This window comes from Panthera uncia, chromosome C2 (genome assembly GCF_023721935.1).
Source record: "Panthera uncia isolate 11264 chromosome C2, Puncia_PCG_1.0, whole genome shotgun sequence".
Taxonomy (NCBI): Eukaryota; Metazoa; Chordata; class Mammalia; order Carnivora; family Felidae; genus Panthera; species Panthera uncia.
The window spans coordinates 71,718,342-71,743,084 of NC_064810.1; the positions used below are offsets into that span (position 1 = coordinate 71,718,342).

Here is a 24,743-nt window from a genome sequence, read left to right on the forward strand (position 1 = left end):
TCTGCGACCGAGCCCGGGTAGGGTCGAGAGGACCAAAAGACCGGGAGGGGGCGGGGCGAGAACAAGAGGAGGTAGGCTTTGTTCTCGCCCCGCCCCCGCCCCTCCCTAGATATCGCGAGAGGGCGGGTCCGCTTGGCTTCGGCTTCAGCGTCGGCGTCGCTCCCGCGCTGGGGCAGTAGGCCGGCTTCTCTCCGCGGGCCGCGGTTAGGTGTCGGTGGCGAAGGGCGCGCGAAGGGCCGCCAGCCGCGCGGCGTCGGCCCTGGCGTCGGGGTCGTTGTGTCGTCACAACGACTCCGGTAGTCGTCTCCGCGACAGCAGGTGCGGCCGCTTTAGCCCCAGGCGGGCTCCGCGGCTGCCTGGCGAGTCTGTGCACGCGCCCAGCCCTTTCCTTCCTGGACCCGGCGCCAAGCAGCGACGCTGAGCCGACCGCCGGAGCGGCGGGCAATGGCGGCCTCGACGGCCTCGCATCGGCCCATCAAGGGGATCCTGAAGAACAAGAGTTCTACGACTTCCTCTGTGGTGGCCTCGGCCGAACAGCCCGGTCGGAGTGTCGACGAAGAGCTGAGGTGAGAGCCGGGAGCGACGGCCGCGGGTGGGCCTGGGAAGCTCCTCCCCGCTCGGGCGGCCTCGCCTTCCTCCCCGCCGCCGTTACCGGCCCCGACCCCGACCCTGAGCGCTGACCGGCGACCGGGGCAGCTCTGGGGATGCGGCCCCGGCACCGCTCGGGTCTCCGTCCTCCGGCCAGGGTGCCGGCTAGAGTGATTTAAAGAAGACAGGAGCTATGACGTTTATCATTTTTGTTTTTTTTCTTTTTTAAAAGTATATGCGCAGATGTAATATTTTGTAAAACAAACATCTGATCTTTGAACTTTGGGAAATTGGGAACATTAAAGAATCAAATAGAAGTTTCAGAGCTTCACCTGTTAAGCTTTTATAATTTCTTAACTTCGTATCTGAGGTATCTAAAATTTTTCAATGATAAAAGTCTTTTCTTCTTATGTGAACCCTTTAAAATCTGGTCTCAAGCCAATAGGAGGCCTCTCCATAAAAGAGACCCTTTTCCCCATTTTTCTAATTGAGCTTCCACAGTCATTCCTTTTTAGGTGAAGATCATGCCTTACTCAGTCTGGTATGGTAGATCCTGGTTTGTCATTTTCTCTCCACTAAGGGGAACAAAAATTTTCCAAGTCTTTGGTCTATATTTAATGAAAATATACTTATTGCTAATTGTTTTTGTATCTGCAGCAAGAATTAGGAGTACTTTCTAGTCTTTGTTCCTCTTGGAAGGCATAACTAAACTCAGAACAGTTCAGAGAGTAGCCACTTAAAATGATCTAGTGATGTTTTAGTCTTTCATACTCACACATACACATGTAAAGAGATGTTGCCCAATAGCATTTTGTTATAGTAAATAATTGGAAACAACCCAAGGTCTGTTAATAAGGACTGGTGAAATATTAATTATGGTACATTTATATAATGAAACAATACACCAGCCTTTTAAAAAAAATGAGATAGATGTATTTGCACAGAGGAAGATATCCAAGGTGCCATGCTCAATGAAAACATAAGTAGTACAGTACAGTAGAGTGTAAAATATACCACTGGATTAGAAGTGCTAGGGGGCTTCGGTGTTATTAAGATAACTAAAAGTATAAAGACTCCTCATTCTGGAGAGAAGTTATTGAAATCTGTAAGGTCATAAAGGTAAAATGAGGATGTTTGTAAAAATTTAAAATATTGCAACTAGAGCAAACCTGTTCAAATATCAATTTAGGTCTGTAAAATGAACTACTGCTATCAAATTTCCCACCACATAGATTTATGGAAATTTGTGTTACCTTAAAGAAAACACTAAGTAGGATGACAGCATAGAATCATGGCCTTTGGATGCTTGACTTACATTCTCTAACAGGAAATTTTCAAACCTGTCTTTTGGGTAAGCTGCTTCAAGTGGGAATTGGTGGGGAATTGGTTGTAGGTTACTAAATTAAGAAAACAAATCTCATGGGCACATAGCTATAGCAGGAAGACCAAGATAGTTTACAAAACAAAACAAACTGCAGAAAGCTCTTATGCAGTTTCAGAGTATTCAACCACAAGAGTGTGGTTCTCACTGGCAAGCTTAATTTGAGTTTCTTTTTGTTTGGCTACCAAGTAACTTACTGTTTTTCTCTTTCTCTGTTTCCTTATCTTCTACTTATTCTCAACTTTGATCTGCCATAATTTCCTGTGGCCTTACTCAGTGGGTTAGCCTCTCTCTGTTATTGGCTGGGGTTACTTCCAGGTCTTCCTGCCTTGAAAACCACTATCCTAGACTGCTAGCAGGACAGATTCACTTAGAAGGGACCTTTTACAAGGTTCCAGGGTAGATGATTTTGACTGACTTGTCCAGTTGAGAGGGTTAGCACTGAAGTCTTCAAAGCTCTAATTCATTGAGGTTCATGTTTGGTTCCAAGTAGTAAAAGGGGATGGGCTTTTTCATGATCAGTGTTAATGATTACAGTCATGTAGCAAAGAAAATTCTATTGGTAATACACTCCACATTGTTTATGTCATAGCTTATGCAAACAGTATTATTATGAGAGCCTCTTTGAACAGAAATGATAAAAAACAAAAAACAGTTGAACACTCTTTGTAATGTTTTGATTTTAATTTAAATACAACCAGTATTCCCCCTTTCCTGTAAAGAGGACTGAAAAGAGATAGCTATCTTAGTTACAATACACTGAAAATTCAGAAACTAGTAAGTGTAGTGTAATAGTTTACCTTTAAATGTTGGACCAGAGTATAAGGCAAAAGAATCTCAGATTAATGTGAAAATGACCAGGGATCTAAGTCAATTCTTGTTATTCTTAGTAGTTCTGTTCTGTATAATAACCATAGACACTGAATTAGTGAGTACTGAACCATTGCTCCAAGGGGAAATACAGAGTTAGGTTCCTGCAAGGTTCCTTCTTGTGCCTAGAGCACCAGACAGCACTTTAGCACTACACTTGGGAGCCATTTAAAACAATACATTCAACAAAAAAGCAGAAAACGTGGTACTAAATGGACTGCAAAAGAGACACTTACTTACAACATGAGTGCTAAAGCAAAGAAGATAAAGTATCCCCTTGTTTAACAGCTGGGAAGATGTGTATGGAGCAACTCAAATTTTTCCCTGTTCTGTGCATGTCTGTGAGAGATGGAGAAAACGCCTCAGGTATTGATTTTGGAGTTACAAATTTTATCAAGTAGGCATATTTGCAAATTCAGAATCTGCAAGTAACCATACCTTTTATTGGTTTCTTTATCAAGTCGTAGTTTTCCTTTTTCTGCACATACCACTGCTTCACCCTGACTTCATTAGTTATGAGGATATTATTTAACATTTTATTTAACATAGAGACATGTTACCAAGGGATTTTTTTTTTCCTAAGGCCAGAAGTTGAGTTGTCTTATTCCAGTGGTCTCTAAACTTTTTGTTGTGTATCTTTTTAGTAGGAAAAAAATCAAATATGCTTCAAATATGTATGTTTATAATTTATCTCATATATTACTATCATTGGATAATATTTCAAGGCTCATTATACACTTAAAGTGAGATTCATATAATGCCATATTTCAAATAGTCCTGGAATATTTTTTATACAGTTCTTGTCAAACTTTTTTTGATGTCTCAGTGCTATTATTTTCTTATTCTTGTTACAGTACTGTTATCATCAAGGAATGGTTTCTTCAGTTACCACTTGTCAGATACCATTTTTTGAGGGTTAGTTCAACTGGACAGAATCTGTAAATCCACATAACCAGTTATAGATAAATCTCAATTTTATCACATTGTTCAACTAATTAGAACACCACTGTCATCTCCTATGATTTTGGAATTCCCATTCTATCAGGATACCTTGAATATAGTGTACAACTTGTGAAGGTCTAACATAACAGATCTGGTGAGTAGCCATGTGCATTTCATCAAAAATAAGAAATCATGTATTCTAAGATGTACCATGATTTTATGTACCACCAAGAAAGAAAAAAATACTGTCAATTATAAGATGCCATCCATTTTAAGATGTTTTCAGAGAGGTTGAAATGAGAAACGTGTGCATTTTGAATTGGTGAAAATAATGAAGTTAAATGTTACTAAAGACAGGGCGCCTGGGTGGCTCAGTTGGTTAAGCATTGGACTTGAGCTCAGGTTATGATCTCATGGTCCATGAGTTCCAGCCCTGCATTAGGCTCTGTGCTGACAGCTCAGAGCCTGGAGCCTGCTTAGGATTGTGTCTTCCTTGCTCTCTGCCCCTCCGCCACTTTCACGCGTGCTCTCTTTCTCTCTCTCTCTCTCCCCCCCACCCCTCAAAAATAAGTAAACATTAAGAAAAAACTTAGAAATGTTACTAAAGCCTATTTTATGAGAGGTGTTATAGGTTAGTGATTAATCTGGGGCTAGATTGCCTGGGTTTGGATTCTACTAGTTACTAGCTCTGTGACTTCCAGTGAGTTATTCATTATATCCATGCCTAGTTTAATTGTTAAATGAGTTAATAAATGTAAAGTTTTTAACTCAGTACCTCACCCTCAAATATTAGTCTTCAAGTAGAAATAAATATAGAAGTCTAATTTTTCCCACATCTCAGTAGGTTGTTTTACACAGTATGCTTTGAAGTCACTATGTTCCATTCAAATTCTATGGTACTCTCAGGTGATACAGGCAAATTCTGCTTCAAAACATTGTGCTTGAATTAATTGCCTTTAATATAATTTCATATAAGCATGCTTCAACTTCATCTTTTTCTGCTTGTAAAGGGATATGGACTATAGTCAAAGCCTCACTGAGCAGTTTTCCAAAAGTGACTTCTTGATTACTGATTGCTTTTATTGTTAACTCTTACTTTAATTGTTCAGTAATTGTGTCAAGCTTCAAAGTATTGTACTTTGTCAACTTATGTAAGTTGAATCTTTATTTGAAGAAAGAACCACTTCTTGAAATGTGCAATTGAGAAGTGTAACACCTTGAAGCAAAATCTTGCTTCCCACTCTAAGCGTGGCTAAAACTTATCAAATGAGCAAGTCACAAGCAACAAGAAGTACGAGTAGGTTTTGAGGTGGCATCATATGAGCTATCAAAGTGAAAGTGAGAAGGGGTGATTTTCTGGACGAGATTTAGGCTGCAGGAAAACCAATCTCCCAAGTGGGAGGAGGAAAATGAAACCAGCAGGTGCTTTCGTGCTCCTAGCAGATCTGCAGTGTAAGTGGTGGTGTCCCTCTTTTTTTCTAGGTAGAGAGAATGAACCGCAGGTCATACAAACAGTTTGAATTAACCTCAAATCCTGCTTTTTGGATTTTGTTACTCCAAACTAATGTTAATTCTGCCAAAACTTTAGAGATGCTTATTTCCATATTTAGTGTCCTCTGCTGAGAGTTTCTTCTACTTCACTACCTTCTCCCTAAGAATTCCGGTGTGCTTTGAAGCCTGTTGTTTTACGCCCTTATTTAGATTGATGATTTTTCAAGATATTGTTATCTTCTTTGGAGCTGATTAATTCTAAGAATTTCTTTTGCTCTTAGTATTACGTTGAGGAAGTGGAGTAAAGCTTTGAATATATAAAACTTCAGTTCTATTTATAGTGGAGAGTAAATGGCAAACAAAAATTTTGGGCTATATATAATGTAGTGATACGTAATGTGGTTTATTATCTTATATATATATTTCTTGGGTTTATATATACACAACATGGTTTAAATCTTTAAATTTGAGTGCTTTATATAATTCTTCATCATTGTAAATCTATATAGATGTGAAGAAGTTACTCGTATGTAAAGAACTTAGTCAAACTCAAGGTTTCCAGTAGAAAGGCAAAGTATATAAACATAATTCATAAAAGGAAAGTAAGGGGTGCCTGCGTGACTCAGTCGGTTAAATGTCCAACTCTTGATTTCCATTCAGGTCGTGATCTCACGATTTGTGAGGTCGAGCCCAGTATCACGCTCTGTGTTGTGCTGACAGCACAGATCCTGCTTGGGATTCTCTCCCTCTCTCCTTCTCCCTCTCCCTCTCTCCCTCTCTCCCTCTCTCCCTCTCCCTCTCTCTGTCTCTTCCCCTTCCCACTTGCACTTGCACACTCTCAAATAAACTTTTAAAAATAAAAGGAAAGTAAAATAACAAGCATTTTCCCATATTTATAAGGTAATGAACAAAGAAACCAGCTTTTTTTAATTATTTTTTTAATTTTTAGAGAGAGTGCACATGTGTGAGGGAGAGGGACAGAGAGAGAAAATCTTAAGCAGGCTCCACTGAGCATGGAGCCTGATGAGGGGGCTCAATCCCACCACCCTGGGATCATGACCTGAGTCAAAATCAAGAGTTGGGCACTCAACTGACTGAGCCACCCTTTTAAATACTGATTTATACCTGCTCAGTGGAGAAAACACATGCACAAATATCCAATCTTGGCAAAGTTTGGTGATGATTGGGGACATTACATATTGTTCTCTCTATTAAAACTTTATGACGGGTACGCCTGGGTGGCTCAGTCGGTTAAGCGTCTGACTTTGGCTCAGGGCATGATCTTGCACTTCGTGGGTTCAGGCCCTGCATGGGACCCCTGTGCTGACAGCTCAGAGCCTGGAGCCTGCTTCAGATTCTGTCTCCGTCTCTCTCTGCTGCTCTTCCACTCGTGCTTTCTCTCTCTCAAAAATGAATAAACATTTAAAAAATAAATAAAAGGTAAAACTTTTACAACATGACACTCCATGTTGTCAATATCAAGAACTATAAAGCCCTTAATAAATTTTAACTTAGATATACCTATCCTAGCAAATTATCCTAAAAATATCATTGAATAGATTGTGCCCAAATATGGTAATTTCTCCTTTATTCTAAATAGGAAAATCTTGGATTTAATATAAATATCTAACATTAGGTGGACAGTTTATTATTGAGTCTTGTGCATTTGTTAAAAAAGACTAGGGGCGCCTGGGTGGCTCAGTTGGTTAAGCGTCTGACTTCGGCTCAGGTCATGATCTCACGCTCCATGAGTTCGAGCCCCACGTTGGGCTCTGTGCTGACAGCTCAGAGCCTGGGGCCTGCTTCGGATTCTGTGTCTCCCTCTCTCTCTGACCCTCCCTCGTTCATGCTCTGTCTCTCTCTCTCTCAAAAATAAATAAACATTAAAAAAAACTTTAAAAAAAAAAAAAGACTAGAGGGAAGCCTGGCTGAGTCGGGACTCTTGATCTCTGGTTGTAAGGTTCAAGCCCCAAGTTGGGTGTAGAGATTACTTAAAAAATAAAACCTTAGGGGCGCCTGGGTGGCTCAGTCGGTTAAGCGTCCGACTTCGGCTCAGGTCACGATCTCGCGGTCCGTGAGTTCGAGCCCCGCGTCAGGCTCTGGGCTGATGGCTCAGAGCCTGGAGCCAGCTTCCGATTCTGTGTCTCCCTCTCTCTCTGACCCTCCCCTGTTCATGCTCTGTCTCTCTCTGTCTCAAAAATAAATAAACGTTAAAAAAAAAAAAATTTAAAAAAAAAAATAAATAAAATAAAACCTTAAAAAAAAAAAAGAAAATTAAAGACTAGAAAATGCAATTTTTCAATTTGCTATTTTCAACTTGGCTTATTATGCTAAAATATATATAGTAACAGCTTCCATATCAGTATATTTATTTTATATATTGTATTTATTGTTTTGTATGTGTATGTAGGCTGTGTATGTGTTTTTATATATATACTGATAGCTTATATATTTTTATATAATATATATTATTTCCTATAGTGAAAGAATATGCAGAAATCAAAATTGTTAATGGGTTCAGGTGCTGGTATTGTGATTAAATATTATCCTTAATTTTAAGGAAACATTTCTTTAAAAAAAAATTTCTTTTTAATGTTTATTTTTGACAGAGAGAGCATGAGCAGGGGAGAGGCAGAGAGAGAGGGAGACACAGAATCTGAAGCAGGATCCAGGCTCTGAGCTGTCAGCACAGAGCCCAATGCCAGGCTGGAACTCACAGACCATGAGATCCTGACCTTAGCCAAAGTCAGGCACTTAACTGACTGAGCCACCCAGGTGCTCCAAGGAAACATTATTTCTGCTTGTATCGTACAGTTCTTTATCTCATATTATCTCACAAAATAGATGTATAGGGTGTTTGGTTTCCCACCCATTAGAAGAACCTCTTAAACTCCAAAGGTCTGTCATTCCCCTGTCCTAAGAAGTAATGATGATAAATTGTCATTTTTTAATTCAATATTGTTAACATCGTTTAGGAAATAACTTGTTTTCTTTGAAGTTAGGAAGTACCTAACAAGGTCATTAATATGTATTTATATTTAAGTATTTTGTTGTAACATAATACATATACGGAAAGATGTGTTAAATGTAATTTTAAAGTTTAAGAAATTATAAAATTATAAATTATTTATGTCATAAAATTATTATATATTATAAAAACCCCTGTAACCACCATCCTGTTTAAAAAAAAAAATGTTTATATTACTTCAGAAATGTCCCCTGCCCTTTCTGGTCACACTCTTTCCTCCCCCCACCCCCAACATAATCACTCTCCTGACTTTTGTGGTAATCATATAAGCATACATCCTTACACACTTTAGTTTTGCCAGCTTTCAAACTTTATAAATGGATGTGTTAGTTTTCTTTCACAGTATCTTTAATAGGAAGTCTTAATAGAATAGGACTGTCTATTAATACAGGTTTTATGAAACTTTTACCTGTGCTTTTGTTTCTGACTCACGCTTAACTCCAGGTGTCATTTCAGAGACATTTGTTTCTCAGGAGGGAACATTAGCTACGGTATCATAAGTCTCACTTTGTTTATTAATTAGAATTGCTTTCTTCACAGACTTTAATTCTCTTAAAGCTTGTGTATGTTTGTTTCTTTTGTGACTCTTCTAATCAGAGCTCCTTTATCATGTCTGTTACCTAAATCTTTAGAAATGTATCTCTTCACTGCGAGTTTCCTTATATAGACTATGACCATGAGCGGACCTAGTCATTTGCTTTCTAAATTCACAGAAACGTATAGATAAGAAATGTTTAGCAAAATGTCTGAAACAGTAGACTTAGTCAAATACAGAACAGGTTGTTTTTTTAGAAAAATTCATTCTGTGGCAGATCTTAAATATTTCAAAATCATTTAAATGTTGAGTCTTACAGGGCAAGATGGACGGTATCCAGTTCAAAAGCAACTTTAAACATCTTTTCAGAATGCCCTTTTCAGCCCATTCTCTATAGTGCTAAGTGAGATATGATTTCAGGATTTTTAACCCAAAGCTTTAGATTTTAAAATCATAAGGGGCACCTGAGTGGCTCAGTTGGTTGAGCGACTGACTTTGGCTCACGTCATGATTTCACAGTTTGTGAGTTCGAGCCCTGCGCCGGGCTCTGTGCTGACAGCTCAGAGCCTGGAGCCTGCTTCGGATTCTGTCTCCCTCTCTCTCTGCCCCTCCCCCACTCATGCTCTGTCTCTCTGTCTCAGAAATAAACATTAAAATTTTTTTTTTTTTAAATCATAAAAACTCCTTATGTTTTCATGATACTTATATAATTTTGTTTTCACAGACAGTATTTCAGTTGATTATCTCAACAACCCTGTATTGTAAGGAAGACTTACTAAAACTCCATTTTATTATAATTTCCATGTAGAATAAATATAGCCCAAAGCAGGGTGTTTGTTGGACTTGCCTGTAGTCCTAGAACTAGTGAAGAGTAACTGAGACCTGAACCTTAAATATCTTTCTCCCAGTTAAACTGTGTTTTGTTTTGTTTTTCTGCCCCAAGTCCAGTTCTGTATTACTCGATAGATAGCAACTAGACCTCTAAAGAAATCAATATTATAAAGCAGGGTCTATTTTTCCAGTTTAGTTCAATCAAGTTTTGTTGTTGTTGTTGTTGTTGTTGTTGTTGTTTTAATACTAGTGAGATTTAAATTTGATTAGTTGAAAGTTCAGGTGCATTCCATCCTGAATTTTAAAGAGAAAAACAACTCTTCAAAGAAGAAATCTTGTTTCTGTGCTTCCAGTGATGGACCCATATGTCTTAATTTTTAACTTTGTAACAGGCTTTTAAGATTTTACCTGTTTCATGGCGAAGAGACATTAGGTAATTTCTGACTGCTTTTGGGGGGAAAGTGAGAATTGTAGTCTTAGTCACTTGTGGAGTATGTCTGGGCCACCTTTGCCTCTTGATAAAACAAAGGGTAAGGAACTTGTAGTCAAAAGTACTTAGTCTGTCGTGGAATATTCAGCCTTAAAAAGGAAGGAAATTTTGATACATGCCACAACATAGATAAACCTTGAAGACATTAAGTGAAATAAGCCAGTCACAAAAGAACAAATACTTTATGAGTCTACTTACATGAGGTACCTAGAGTAGTTAAATTCATAGAGACAGAAAATGGAATTGTGGGTGCCTGGGTCTGGGAGAGGGGAGAATGGGGAGTTAGTGTTCAATGGGTAGAGTTTCAGTTTGGGAAGATGAAAAAGTTCTGGAGATTGGGTGGTGGTGGTGGTTTCACAGCAGTGTGAATGTACTTAATGCCACAGAACGACTGTATATTTAAAAATGGTTTAAAATGGTGAATTTTATGTTACGCATATTTTACCATAATAGGAAGAAGAAAAAAGTGTTTAGTCTGAGATAGGGATGCAGGGGTGCTTTGGAGGAGAAAGCAAGAGAACATAAAAGGCTCACCTGCCATGAGTAGGCACATAAAATTTTGAGGTAACTCAAGGCATGAAGGAAATACGGTGTTAAAGTTTAAATAATGTAATTTTTCAAGAGCATTTCAATCTGGATGTTGGTGGATTTAGGAAAATTAAAAATACCTCACCAATATCTCACTACAAAAACCTCACCAGTGTGGACAAATGCAGAAAAGATTTGAATCTGTGTAAAATCTACATTGATTTTTTACAGTAGTTTTATTTTCAAGTATATAACCAAGGCACAAACTGTGTATGAAAAAAAATATTTTTGGGGTGCCTGGGTGGCTCAGTCGGTTAAGCGGCCGACTTCGGCTCAGGTCATGATCTCACAGTCCGTGAGTTCAAGCCCCACATCGGGCTCTGTGCTGACAGCTCAGAGACTGGAGCCTGCTTCGGATTCTGTGTCTCCCTCTCTCTCTGACCCTCCCTCGTTCATGCTCTGTCTCTCTCTGTCTCAAAAATAAATAAACATTAAAAAAAATTTTTTTTTTAAAAAAGAAAAAAATATTTTTGGGTGGCAGAGAGGTCTTTGACGTCTCTTTTAATGAGTAGATCAGAAGAATTTATAATTAAGTCATCTAATTATTTAACACGTTAAAAGATGTGTAAATATTTTGTTGAATGGATGTTAACTAATGTTTATAAAACACTTGTTCGTATTTCTCTTAAGTAAATTTATCTTAGGTGCTCTGAATATACCATTTCTTAGCAAACTCTTATTTTTCTAGATTAAAGAAAAACTGAACTGTAATTTTATTTGCAACCTAAATCTTTATTAATGGTATTTAAATTTAGTGAGGTATTCTCTGCAGTTTTATGTTCTAATTCTTTTTATTGTTTTGAAAATCTTTGAAAAAATTAGGCCAAGGAAAGTTTTGGTGTTTTTTATTTTTATTTATTTTATTTGTGTGTGTCCAGGCTTCTTTATTTAAGAAAGTTATGAGTGATGTGGGGATTAAAAACAAGAGCATCCTTGTACTTTACCTTCCCTCCAACCAGTTTCCCCCAAACTCCCTGCCCCCACACCCTTTGTGTTCCCAAATCCTTTCTTAGTGGATGAAGAACTTAATCCTAAAGTCCTGGTTTGAACAAACCCCAGGTTTTGTTTCTCTAGCTCTCCCCCTTCCTCTGGCCCCCATTCCTGGGAAGGGCTGGCACCTCACTTTGCATGGGAGAGACCTGAGTGGTGACAGATGGAAGGAAAGGCTTCACTCTTAAGGAGAGGGACTGAAGAGTACAGTGTAGTGAAGTGAGGGCCCCCATTGCCTGGGGTACCAAAATGGAGCCCTGGTGCCAGAGGAAAGGATACTGGTGCCCTTGAGAAAGGGGATGCAGAGCCTCAGAATCCTCTTGTTGCGAACAGTCACTGCTTGTTTGCCCTTCTGCCAATGATTGCAGAACCACACTCATACTACATCCTTCTCAAGCCTGAGCTGCTGGGCAGTGTGGCTGATCTGTTGCAGGGTAGGTTTTGGAGCATGTCCTCCAGGTTGCCTCTCATTCAGTTCTTTTTTTTTTTTTTTTTAATTTTTTTTTCAACGTTTTTATTTATTTTTGGGACAGAGAGAGACAGAGCATGAACGGGGGAGGGGCAGAGAGAGAGGGAGACACAGAATCGGAAACAGGCTCCAGGCTCCGAGCCATCAGCCCAGAGCCTGACGCGGGGCTCGAACTCACGGACCGCGAGATCGTGACCTGGCTGAAGTCGGACGCTTAAATGACTGCGCCACCCAGGCGCCCCTCTCATTCAGTTCTTGACACTTGTTTGCTTTCTCTTTTGGGCTTGCCCAAGGGTCTCTGCTTTGCATAGCTCCTGTGGATTTTTATTGTTGTCAGCTTTCTCCACCCACTTCTGCAGGGGCCACAGCTTACACATGTTCTTGAAACTGAGCTTCAGAGCCTCAAAACAGCAGATAGTCATTTGGCTGAGCACCTTCCCAAAGAGAACCTCCAGGGTGAGCCCCACATTGCCCCGAGCATATCCCAGGGTGATCCGCTTCTGCTTCAGGAGCTTGGCAAATTGTTCCAGGTCTGCAGAGCTTTGATGTCCTGGGACTCCTTAGGGTTTTGCTCAAGCTTCACAGCCCCAGGTGGAGCACCGCAGGGATTGGGGAAGGCCCCCTCAGAGTTGCTCTCCACCCTGGCTCCCCACTCACCCTCCAGCTGAGAGGTCTCCAGGCTGCCAGGACCTCCAACCTGAGGTCCACAGTATGCCGTCTTCCCTCATAATTCGTACAGCATGGGGGCGTGGGGGAATCCCCCACATCTCAGGGCCTGGCCCAAAACCCCCTGTCCCATTCCTGACCCACTGGAAGGGCCTTGGAAGCTCAGCCAGGTCTGAGGGTCAACCCAGCTGGGCTCTGGCCTTCCCTGCCCATCATCTCCATTGCCTATCGCCTCCACTGCCTGGAGGGACAAGAAGGCCAAAGCAGAATCCAGGTGTCCCACCATGAGGAACAGAGGCACCCCAAGCTCAGGGCCTGGAAACATCTTGTTGTTTTTTATTGAACGGTTACTAGTAGATGAAAAATCCTCAACTAATATCATGCAGTGTGTAAATTTCAGGTTTTTTGCTGTTGTTAATTCCATAGGTCAGATAAGACTAAGCATGTCATAATGTAATAGTGTCTTGAATGCCTGGTGAAGATTCTAAATAGTGGTTTTAATATGTGGGCACTAAGTATTCTATAAAATATTTACTGACATTTATTGTAATTACTTAGGCTTTTACCCTAAGTCACTTTCTATTCCAAGAAAGTATTTGTAAAAATAGAAGCTAGCAGTCAAATAGAAGTTGAAATGTGGGATTTGGATGTTTGTGAACTTTAGATGTGCACATTTTTTATCTTTTACTTCACTGAGGGAATTTGTTTTTCTTTTTAATTTTAGTAAAAAATCCCAGAAGTGGGATGAAATGAACATCCTGGCGACATACCATCCAGCAGACAAAGACTATGGTTTAATGAAAATAGATGAACCTAGCACTCCTTACCATAGGTAATGTTTCCCAGACATTCCTTTTTTACTTCCATTTTGCATTCGATTTGAGCTTCTGGATAACAGCTGATTTAAGTTTCTGTATGATTTTATACTTGCTACTGGAGCACTAATCAGTAACTTAACTGAATATTTTTGTATAATAGTATAAGTAATATGTAACTTTAAAATTTGGGGGATCCGTTTGTACATCATAATTGTAGTAGTAAATGTTTGTTGTAACTCAGCGGTCCCTCGTAAAAACACTAAAAACAAGAATAAACATGAAGATTGTGACAAAGGTAGAAAGAGATAATGAAATAGGTACAGGTACTGAAACTCAATACTAATAAAGCTTGAGGGAAGAAATAGACATATTATTTATGAAAAGTTAATGCCCTTGTTTTTCTGATTACAAGTATATAATATAAAACATGTCTTAAAGCTTTTATTGTACCAGAAGCAAAAATCAGGGCTTTCTTCCTTTTCAATAATTGTAATAGATATCCTTTATTATCTGTGTTGGTTAGAAATAACTATCTGAAAAGAATTAAAATTGTATGTGACTCAAAAAAACAGTCATAGGCATTATTTTTAGACTGTTTATATTTAAAATATAATAAATCTGAATGGTATTTTATTAGGTACTGCTCCCTCCCCCCCCCTTTACCTTACCTATATCCTTCCTCTGGGAGTTGTCAAAGTTATTTGGTCCTTAAGTAATTGAGGCTACACACACACACACACACACACACACACACACACACACGTGTGCTTTGCTTTTATCGACTTAGTGCTCTTTTTAAAAAAAATTTTTTTTTTAATGTTTATTATTTTTGAGAGACAGAGACAGAGTGCAAGCAGGGGCGGGCAGAGACAGAGGGAGACAAAGAATCCCAAGCAGGCTCCCATGCTCTGTGCTGTCAGCCCAGAGCCCAACATGGGGCTTGAACTCACACTGCGAGATCATGACCTGAGCTGAAGTTGGCTGCTTAACCAGCTGAGCCACCAGGCACCCTGACTTAGTGCTCAGTTTTACCAATTTCTTTAATGGCCCTTTTTAAAAAGAGTTTTATTTAATAGAAGAAGATGCTTTTAATAGATCTAATCATGTTATACTAAAGAATTTCACACTGTTGGAGTGCCTGGGTGACTCAGTTGGTTAAGTGTCCAACTCTTGATTTCAGGTCATGATCTCACGGCTCATGAATTCGAGCCCCGTGTTGGACTCGGTGCTGCTGGTGTGTAGCCTGTTTGGGATTCTCTCTCTCTACCCCTCCCCTGTTCTCTCTCTCTCTCTCTCTCTCTCTCTCAAATAACTAAACTTAAAAAAAAAATTTCACAGGGTACAAAAGTTATGCTTCTCTATACATGTACGTATGTGTATATATACACACACAAACACACGATTCGTCTGTAAATTTTATAGCATAACTTAGAGTTGTCTGTAGAAATTTTGCAAGTTGATAGATTATTTTATCCTCCTCTGTTTAATTATATCCAATAATGTAAATGAGTTTATTTCAACTTCCCATGGAAAAAAGAGCATTATCTAAACTATAGCACTTATTTAACTTGTCTCCTCAACCAGGAAAGGTATAAATCAGCATTTTTTAAAAATATAGGTGGCTTCTGGGGCACCTGGGTGGCTCAGTCGGTTAAGCGGCCGACTTCGGCTCAGGTCGTGATCTCGCGGTCCGTGAGTTCGAGCCCCGCATCGGGCTCTGTGCTGACAGCTCAGCTCAGAGCCTGGAGCCTGTTTCAGAATCTGTGTCTCCCTCTCTCTGACCCTCCCCCATTCATGCTCTGTCTCTCTCTGTCTCAAAAATAAATAAACGTTAAAAAAATTAAAAAAAAAATATATAGGTGACTTCTGCTTTTATACACCTTTCAGCGACTTGAGAATTAAAGATGCCCATGTTTGTAATTAAGTGGGGAGAAAATGTTTTATTAGAGTTAGATTGGGAAAGCTAAATATAAATAGCTTTTTAACTTTCTGAATTGGGTCTTTTAGGATCTAATTACGGTATTTTACCTAACCTTATGTCTATATAGATCATTTGTTTCTATCTTCAGGTTGATGTACAAATACATATTCTGAAACCAGACAGTGGTTTTGTTATTGTTTTCCTACATATTTGTTTCCTCCCGCTGGATGGAATAATTGGAGTATTTTTATTTTTTACAAATGATTCGAGTTGTTAATATTTATTTTCATGGCTACAGTAGATCATTTGGAGGATTTTCTTGATTAGTGCTGAATTTTTAAATGTCTGCATGAAATAGAAACAAAATTAAGGCTTAAAGATGACAACAGAGCTATAAATATGTCGATACAAGTAAATCAATAGAATTACAGTTCTCTACCTTGCTTTTCTGCTTGAAAAATTATAGTTCAGGTATTAATTATAATGTGCTGTCATTCTAGTATGGTAGGTGATGATGAAGATGCTTTGAGTGATTCAGAAACCACTGAAGCCTTGACCCCAGATATCTTAGCAAAGAAGTAAGTACTGAAGACTACTATGAAGTATTTTTACTCGTGCTTAATTGTGCAGAGTTAAATGCATTCCACTTGTACAAGTGTGAAAAAGCATGTGCTAAGTTTATCTGGATTTTTCATAGCAACTTGTTTCTAGATTAAAATCAAAGTATGCAGGTAGCAGAAAGATTAGAGTACTAGAGGCTGGTACACAGGTTCCTTTTGTCAATACCCTATGCTTTTTTTTTTTTTTTTTTTTTTTAAATATACTGTGTTTTAAAGATCTAAGTAAGATGGAGTATCTGGTTGGCTCAGTCAAAAGCATGGGACTCGATCTTGGGGTCATGAGTTCGAGCCCCATATTGGGTCTGCATCTAGAGATTTCTTAAAAATAAATAAACTTTAAAAAAGATTGAAGTAAGAAAGGCAAAAATAAGTGGGTTCATAAACAAAAAGCTCTATTCCTTTGCTGTTCATTGATTTCTGTCACCCTCCACTGTTCTTGTTGCTTACTGGTTTCTATACTCATTCCCACTTTATTTTATTTTCCTCATCAGGTTATAGTTAGCATATTAATGATCTTTAAATGTTTTTATGAGACTGAGAAGTTGAATGAGACACTCAATAAAAGAATATCACAGTGTTGATGTCTTTGTAAATGATTGTTGTGTAGATTAGCTGCTGCTGAAGGCTCAGAGCCAAAGTATCGGGTTCATGAACAAGAAAGCAGTGAAGATGAGGATAGTGACCTCTCACCTGAAGAACAAGGTAGTTCATTTCCTTTACTGCTTTTAGCAGTGTGCTAATAATTTTTGCTAAAATGAATTCATTATTTAATAATTTATTTAATAATCCATTATTTGAAGGTTGTCAAGTGGTTTTCCTTTTGAGGAAGTGGATGGTGGGGGGATTAGGGAGCAACATTTTTATAATTCAGATTCTGCTTGTGTGGGTTTATTGGATAACAACTTTCCCCCCCCCCCCCCCCCCCCCCCCCCAATTACAAGAATTTGGGAAAATATTACCATCTTTTTGTAAGTGTTATTTTCTTTGTACTTTTTTTTACTATTTGGTATAGAGTAGATGCTCAGTAAGTATTTAGTAAATTAGTGCTTTAGAGTCTTTGAATATTTGGGTGATCTTAAAATGTATACCAGTGAGAGCTAATTTCCCAATTGCTTGTGCTTTTTCTTTTTTAAAACAGCAGTGAAACTTGCCAAATGAACCAAGATGGTTAGATGTAGAGTGAAGATCTTTATTAGGTCCCATTGAACATTGAACGAAAAGAACAGTAATGTCATAGACAAGGAGATAAGACCTCTCTCAACAGGGTTGGAAGAGGCTCTTGTAGCCCACACAGTAGGTAGTTAAGGCATTGCTACCTACTCACGGTTTCTGTTTTTACAAATAACACTGGTTATCTGTGGAGGTAAGAAGACAAGATATTTCACTTTGTTACTTTTTAAACTTTTTGACCATGTCAATGTATAGTTTTTTCAAGAATTAAAATTGTTTATATAGTTTAACTATTTTTAAAAGGAAAAGCCAAGCCTATATAGGGAAAACGATGCAAGTAAAACACACGTACCCTCACAAAAAGAAAGAGTAGTAGTGTACTTGAAGCCACAGGTGTTACCTGTACTGTAAAAGAGTTCTGAAACTGTACGGCTAAAATTTTGAATATTATGCTACTTAATCCTCAGGATCTTTGTCATGTGTAGCTCCTAAGATATAATTTGTTATTCCTGTCTGTCATCTTCAGAATATAGCATATTCAACAAACTATGATGGTCTGAGCCTAATTGTTATACAAAGGAGCCATATACAGATAGCCCAATCTCAAGTTGTATTATAGGTCTTGTACCCTCAGTGACTTCCTAATTACTTTTCAAAAATATACTCCAAAAGACCCTTGAAAACAGTTTCAAATAGAAGTTGTTTCTAGACCTGGTTTCCTCATTATTCTCTTGAAAACATGATCTGTTGAGAAAAGGAATTTATTATTAATCTATACTGTCAGTTTTCATTAAGGGATTTTTCCTCAAATTGTAGTTACATGGATTAGCCAGCAGGGGGAGCAATTTGATTACAATTTCAAAAGTTCAGTTCCTGCTGGTAGAGTTACTGACTCATGTAGGTGTTTATTGCCTTTAAACAAATTACATATTTGAAAGTCTTTGTTTATTGGTAGAAATCCTTAGAAAAAATTATCTTGTAACTGATAGTATAACAATTAAGATACAGGCTATGGAGTCAAACAAATCTAAATTTGTACTCCAGGTATCTCTTGTCTAATTTGTAATTTCTCTGAACTTCAGTTTCTTCATTTCAAATTGGGATCTATAAAAATATTTAGAGGTAATGTGAGCATTAAATAAGATAAAGGAGGGGCGCCTGGGTGGCGCAGTCGGTTAAGCGTCCGACTTCAGCCAGGTCACGATCTCGAGGTCCGTGAGTTCGAGCCCCGCGTCAGGCTCTGGGCTGATGGCTCGGAGCCTGGAGCCTGTTTCCGATTCTGTGTCTCCCTCTCTCTCTGCCCCTCCCCCGTTCATGCTCTGTCTCTCTCTGGCCCAAAAATAAATAAAAAACGTTGAAAAAAAAATTTAAAAAATAAATAAGATAAAGGATTTAAAGCTGATTCATATTGTAAGTGTTCAGTGAATAATAACTTTTAATAATTTAAATAATTGGTATGTTCTGCATTATATTATTTTATAGAATAGTTAAAAAAAAGTATACAAAAGAGACTCACTTGTGAAGTTCACATAGAGAGTTGATTATTGTTAGAGCCAGGGTTGAAATCTTAATGTCCTTGTACTCTTTGCAATGTGTTTCTCTACCATACAAGGATTGTAGATAAAATGGGCATAAATATTCAAAGAAGGTTGAGACCAGTAGTATTAGCATCTTTCTATGAAATGAATAGATTGCATATTTTAAATTTATGCCATACATTTTAAATATTGTAAAATTAGGATATATCTGTAACAAGCAAAACCAAATTCAACATCTCTTAGAATTTAAAATAAATAATTTTCTTAGACTATCAGTAGTGTTCACAAACACGTTAACATCAACTCCTTGGAATAAGAAACTACAAATTAAAACAGCATCTTAGTACCTTTCTTTCCTTTCAGATCAACGGAGATTAGAATGAATGACAATTTTTCTTTGGCTGTGAATGTGGAGAAATAAGTTACTGATACACTGTTGGTGGGCATGAAAAATGGTTTGGCTTTTCTGGAGGGCAGTATAGCAATATATGAGCCCCAAGCTTTAAAAGAAAATGACACCCTTTGATCTAGCAATTCAGTTTTCCAGAGTCTGTTCCAATGTTTTGTAAACATTTTTTACAAAGTCATACTCAGTATACATGTATGCATAAATTACAAAAAGAAACAGTACTCACCTTTAGTATATGTAGTGCAATCCAGTTTATTCTGTTTTCATTTTCTAAAAAATGCTGGTTGTGACTCACTAAAGAGTCCTGATGCATGATTTGCAAAAAACACTAGTTCATATTGAGAAAATCATAGAACCAAAACACAAAAATGTATGTGTATTACACTATAAAAACACTGAAAATACAAAGGAGGGGAATCAGAAGTCTTTCACCCAAGAATAGAAGATGAAATGGTAACTCAGTACTTTACAACCATTTAAAACTTATATAAATCTGCTACGTATGTGGCAGAATTTTACTATATCTTCATATACCTTATTGTCTAAACTCGGGATCATTTTAGAATGAAAGAAAGGGTCATACTATATTTCATCAGATGGTGCACATAAACTAAACTTGCCTGGGCAAACAGGGACATATGGTAATCCTAACTATAGAGTAAGTGAAAAAACAGCATATATAAAAATATATGAGTTATTTTTAGAAAAAACATATTTTTAGAAAATGCTCTAAAGTTAATGGTAATTTGAGTGAGGAAATTGTTTTTTTTTTTTTAAGTTTCTGCCATAAACGTATGTTGCTTTGTAATGATAAATATTACCTTTTTAGTAAATATATCTGGTATTGGAGGCAATCAGAACCATTTTTAAAAATTTGTTATTGAGGTATAATTGATGTTAAATTAGCTTCAGACACACAGCATACTGATTCAACAACTCTATACACTACTCAGTGCTCATCATGATAAATATAGTCACAATCTGTCACTGTATACAATGTTATTATGGTATTACTGACTGTATTCCTTACGCTGTATTTTACATCTCCATGACTTACTTTGTCACTGTAAGTTTGTAAAACCATTTTTGTGTGTGCTTTTTATCATTGGTTTTTACATCATCTGAATACTTGAAAGGCGTCACTAAAAATTTAGTCATGAGGATTTGGTCTTTTTATTGGCCTCTTTTTTAAATTTTACTTCCTTCTACCATATCATATTCTCAAACAATAAATCAAATCACAAAAGTAATTTTTAAATAGAGAAGAAGAAAGATGCCTGGCAAGATCTTGGTAGTTTGAAACAAATGTTTATGGAATACTGAGATGGCTGTTAGTCTCAGAACTTGCCTTCTTCCAACCCAAATAGAGGCTGAAAAGTGATTGATCAATACTAACAAGAACTATAAATGCCTACTTTTGAAACATAAATAAGTGTAAGGCATCTGTAAGTGCAGATGATGGTGAAAACTTAGAGGGAATTAGAGGAGATTGAGAAAGTACTTTGAGTAGTCTTATTCTGAGCTTTCTCTACGCTTTTTTGGCATTGAAATGGTTTAATGAATACTGTAATAAAACTATTGCAAATGAATTTTAATGCTCTTGTTTGACAGAATAAACAGTTGGCAATTTTATGTCACCCCCCCCCCTTTTTTATTCACTGGTCTAAGAAGTTTTAAAATCTCAGAACTATTTCTTCGTAAACAGTTAATGTTTAAATGCTATTTACAAAATATCAGTTATATTTATTTGCCACTAACTTTGTATATCTATGCTGAAGACCATAAATGAAAGAATAGTCTAGGGTCACTTCACTGTGCCTTATAATAGCCTTTTCTTAAAATTACTCTGGGAATGAGGTTATGTGTTTAGCTAGCAGTGTTTTAAGTCACGGCAGTTTCTTAGTGGATAAAAGGAATTTGTAATTATAAAAATGGAAGACTAAAATTACCCCATAGTTCTTTGACCCAGAATTGTAACCACTGTTACTTGTTGAGTTATATTTTCTGTGCGTATGCATACACATGCGTGCAGGCTTTGTACCTGACATATGTATGGTATTATATCCCTTGCTCTTTTTCTCATTCTACTCTTGAGATTTTTCTTGCATCTTTAAGTTTTCTTCACAAATGTAACTATTAAGGGCTTTTATTCCTATTCTACCTTTAAGATATACTTGAACCATCTAAAAGAGATAGGGCCAGGTAGTAAATAGTTTAATAGTTTTGTGGGCTATATAGTTGCTATTGTACCTACTCAACCCTGCCATTCTGCCATTGAGTTCAAAAGCAGTCTTAAGCATTACAAAGACAAATTAGCATGATTGTGTTCCAATAATAGTTTATTGACCAGACAGATGCAGGCTGTAGTTTCCCAGTCCTTGAGCTAAAGACTTTCTAAGCCTACTTTTTGTATCTTGTAGAAAAAAAGCGACAATTTGAAATGAAAAGAAAGCTTCACTACAATGAAGGACTGAATATTAAATTAGCTAGACAATTAATTTCAAAAGACCTGCATGATGATGAGGAAGATGAAGAAATGTCAGAGACAGCAGCTGAAGAATGCATGAACGTGGAACAATCAAATCAAGGTTAGATGTTTCTGAAATCATCACTGATACTCTCATGATTCTTTGTGCCTAAATAATATACTTTGTTTTGCTTTACACATAAGTTTGAAGAGCCTCGGAAAAATTTTTTGAAATTCACTTATGCCAAACTTCCTAAAATTTCAAGCCCTATGGCTAATTTCAAAATAAAGTTTTTGTGCCCAGAGTTGATTTAAGACCACGCATTAAGTATATGGCTGGGGTTTTTTGTTTGTTTACTTGGTTTAAGCAGTGATGTTTATCTTTACATTAAGCTGTGTTGTCTTTTTGATGTTTCAGATTGTATTTTATCTGCCATACCAATCTAAGGTTTAAACTTTTTAAAAGAAACCTGTTTTTAATATGGAAGACTTATTTAACATCCTTTCAAGTACAAAGTATGTCAGATCTTTCCAGTGTTGATTCTTTTGAATGTTGGATTGATAAAATATCTGGCTGATTTTTCTATTTGTTTTTAAGTCTCAGACAGTTAGCCCTTGCAACCTACCAGCTCTTGATCCATCATAGTGAATAGATTTTATTTATTTTTAATAAACTGTTATTCTGGTATTTAATGTAGGTGAATCTTCTATACCGCTAATACAGATTTTGTGCCCATTTACCTTCTCTTTGTACTTGAAAACGGGAGATTTACTTTATTTGTTGTGCCTCATAGTTAAATCTCTGGAAAGTAAATAATTATTAGTGTTTTGGTGAGCATATATGAAATATGAATCTGTGGTGTAGGACCTGATGATTGTGTCTCATTTCATGTCCTAATTGTAATATTTTTGTTTATTCTATATTATGCTTTAGCCTTTCATTTTGTTTCATATAGCATTTCATTTCCATTTTATTCACCATATTTTTTTTTTTTTAGTTTATATGTAACTGAACAAACTACATTTTAAGTAATTACTGTTACATGTCTCTCTTCCTCTTAAAATTTATTGTCCATTTTTTTTTTAATTTTTTTTTTTTAACGTTTATTTATTTTTGAGACAGAGACAGCATGAACGGGGGAGGGGCAGAGAGAGAGGGAGGACACAGAATTGGAAGCAGGCTCCAGGCTCTGAGCCGTCAGCCCAGAGCCTGATGCGGGGCTCAAACTCACGGACCGTGAGATCGTGACCTGAGCTGAAGTCGGATGCTTAACCGACTGAGCCACCCAGGCACCCCTATTATCCATTTTTAGTAGGGACATACCCTAATCAGTCTTTCCCACTTACCTATATATCTCAGTGATGTATTTTTATGTATTCAAAGTGAACATTTTTTTGGTTATAACTTTTCATCAATTTCTGCTCAGACTTTCAATATCAATTCTTAGTGACAATGGCAAAGCACTAGGAATACCCCTCATTTGCTGGAAATTTGCACCAGTACCACTGTGCAAATATTAACAGGATTTTTTTTTTAAGTCATGGCTTTTGACAAATAACTCTGGGCTTTTGTCTGTCATTGCTTTTAAGACTTAGATTTCACACCTTTAGTAATGTAAACACATTTTTTTCATTTAAATACAATAGATGATTAAAATTTGTGTTAGCTCAGTGCCTGATTTTTCTTCAGTAGGGATGAAGTACTCCTTACACAGGAATTTATCTTACTTAGCATTATAAAGTCCACAAGGATAGAAAAGACTGTAATAAGGCATAGGGAAGTAAATTCCTTATTTGTCCTCTACTCTTTTTGAGACTTTAAAAAAAAAAAAATCTTAATTGGCTTTTAAAATCTCCAGGTCCTGGGGAGCCTGGGTGGTTCAGTCGGTTGAGCGTCTGACTTCGGCTTAGGTCGTGATCTCTTAGTCTGTGAGTTTGAGCCCTGCATCGGGCTCTGTGCTGACAGCTCAGAGCTTGGAGCCTGCTTCAGATTCTGTGTCTCCCTTTCTCTCTGCCCCTCCCCCACTCATGCTCTGTCTCTTTCTCTGTCAAAAATAAATGAACATTAAAAATTTTTTTTAGAATATTTAGGAAATACACACATGATTTTATGTCAGACTGATTAGGCTACATCAAATATAACTTGTTTTTTAGGTTTTTACATTTGTTTATCATCCATGACAGTGGAAGGGAACTTTAGCTCAGGTAGTTAAGGTTGGCAGTACACAACAAATTATATTGACTTTTTTTCTTTTTTCTTTGCAGGATCTACTGCAAGTGACCAACTGCAAAACAAATCACAGAGTTCATAGAAAAGACTTGTTCAACACTGTAATTGTCAGATATAAACCTTGTTACTATAATACACTGCTTCTTGTTCTCAACAATTCATGACTTAAGTACCAAAATGCATACCAATTATTATATATTGCCAAGAATTAAATAGAGACTAATTAGAATGAAATGCCTACTTGATACATATATTCTTGTGCCTAGTACTTCACCACAAATACAGCATAATGTCATCAGTCCAAAACTGAGGTTTTATAAGAACACTGGTTAATTTGTATAAGATATTATATAGCTTTTTATGCTTTAGAGGTTAAGTAATATCTCTTGGGGGGGTTCTAATTTATTCACTTCTAGATGTGATAGCTCTTATAAAAAGTTTTTTTTTTAACTCAAATCCAGTTGGAGCAACCAATTATATAGGCTGGTAAAATACTGAGTCTAAGTATTTTAACATATGTCTTCAACTTGATTTGTCTGTTTAATTGAAAAGGATTATAAGAGTAATTGTTGCATTTTCTGGCCTACTATCTTTAAAATTACCCTTGAGTTTCTTTATGTTTACAAGGACAGGATTGAATTTTTTCTCATCAAAACTAGCTTTTTTCACAAATAAATTATCAGGTTAAACTTGCACTAACA

At 37.3% G+C, this 24,743-nt stretch overlaps 1 protein-coding gene and 1 pseudogene across 1 annotated transcript; one reads left to right on the forward strand and one right to left on the reverse strand.

Annotated features, from left to right (window-relative positions):
* Nucleotides 1-147: 147 nt before the first annotated feature.
* PPP1R2 (protein phosphatase 1 regulatory inhibitor subunit 2) lies at nucleotides 148-24,276 on the forward strand. The gene is made up of 6 exons (XM_049628377.1): nucleotides 148-566; nucleotides 13,594-13,701; nucleotides 16,109-16,186; nucleotides 16,836-16,930; nucleotides 21,766-21,933; nucleotides 24,078-24,276. Exons 1-6 carry the CDS (start codon nucleotides 445-447, stop codon nucleotides 24,122-24,124), a joined length of 618 nt encoding a protein of 205 aa, XP_049484334.1. The 5' UTR covers nucleotides 148-444; the 3' UTR covers nucleotides 24,125-24,276.
* LOC125920625 (POU domain, class 5, transcription factor 1-like) lies at nucleotides 12,452-13,155 on the reverse strand (annotated as a pseudogene).
* Nucleotides 24,277-24,743: the final 467 nt, after the last annotated feature.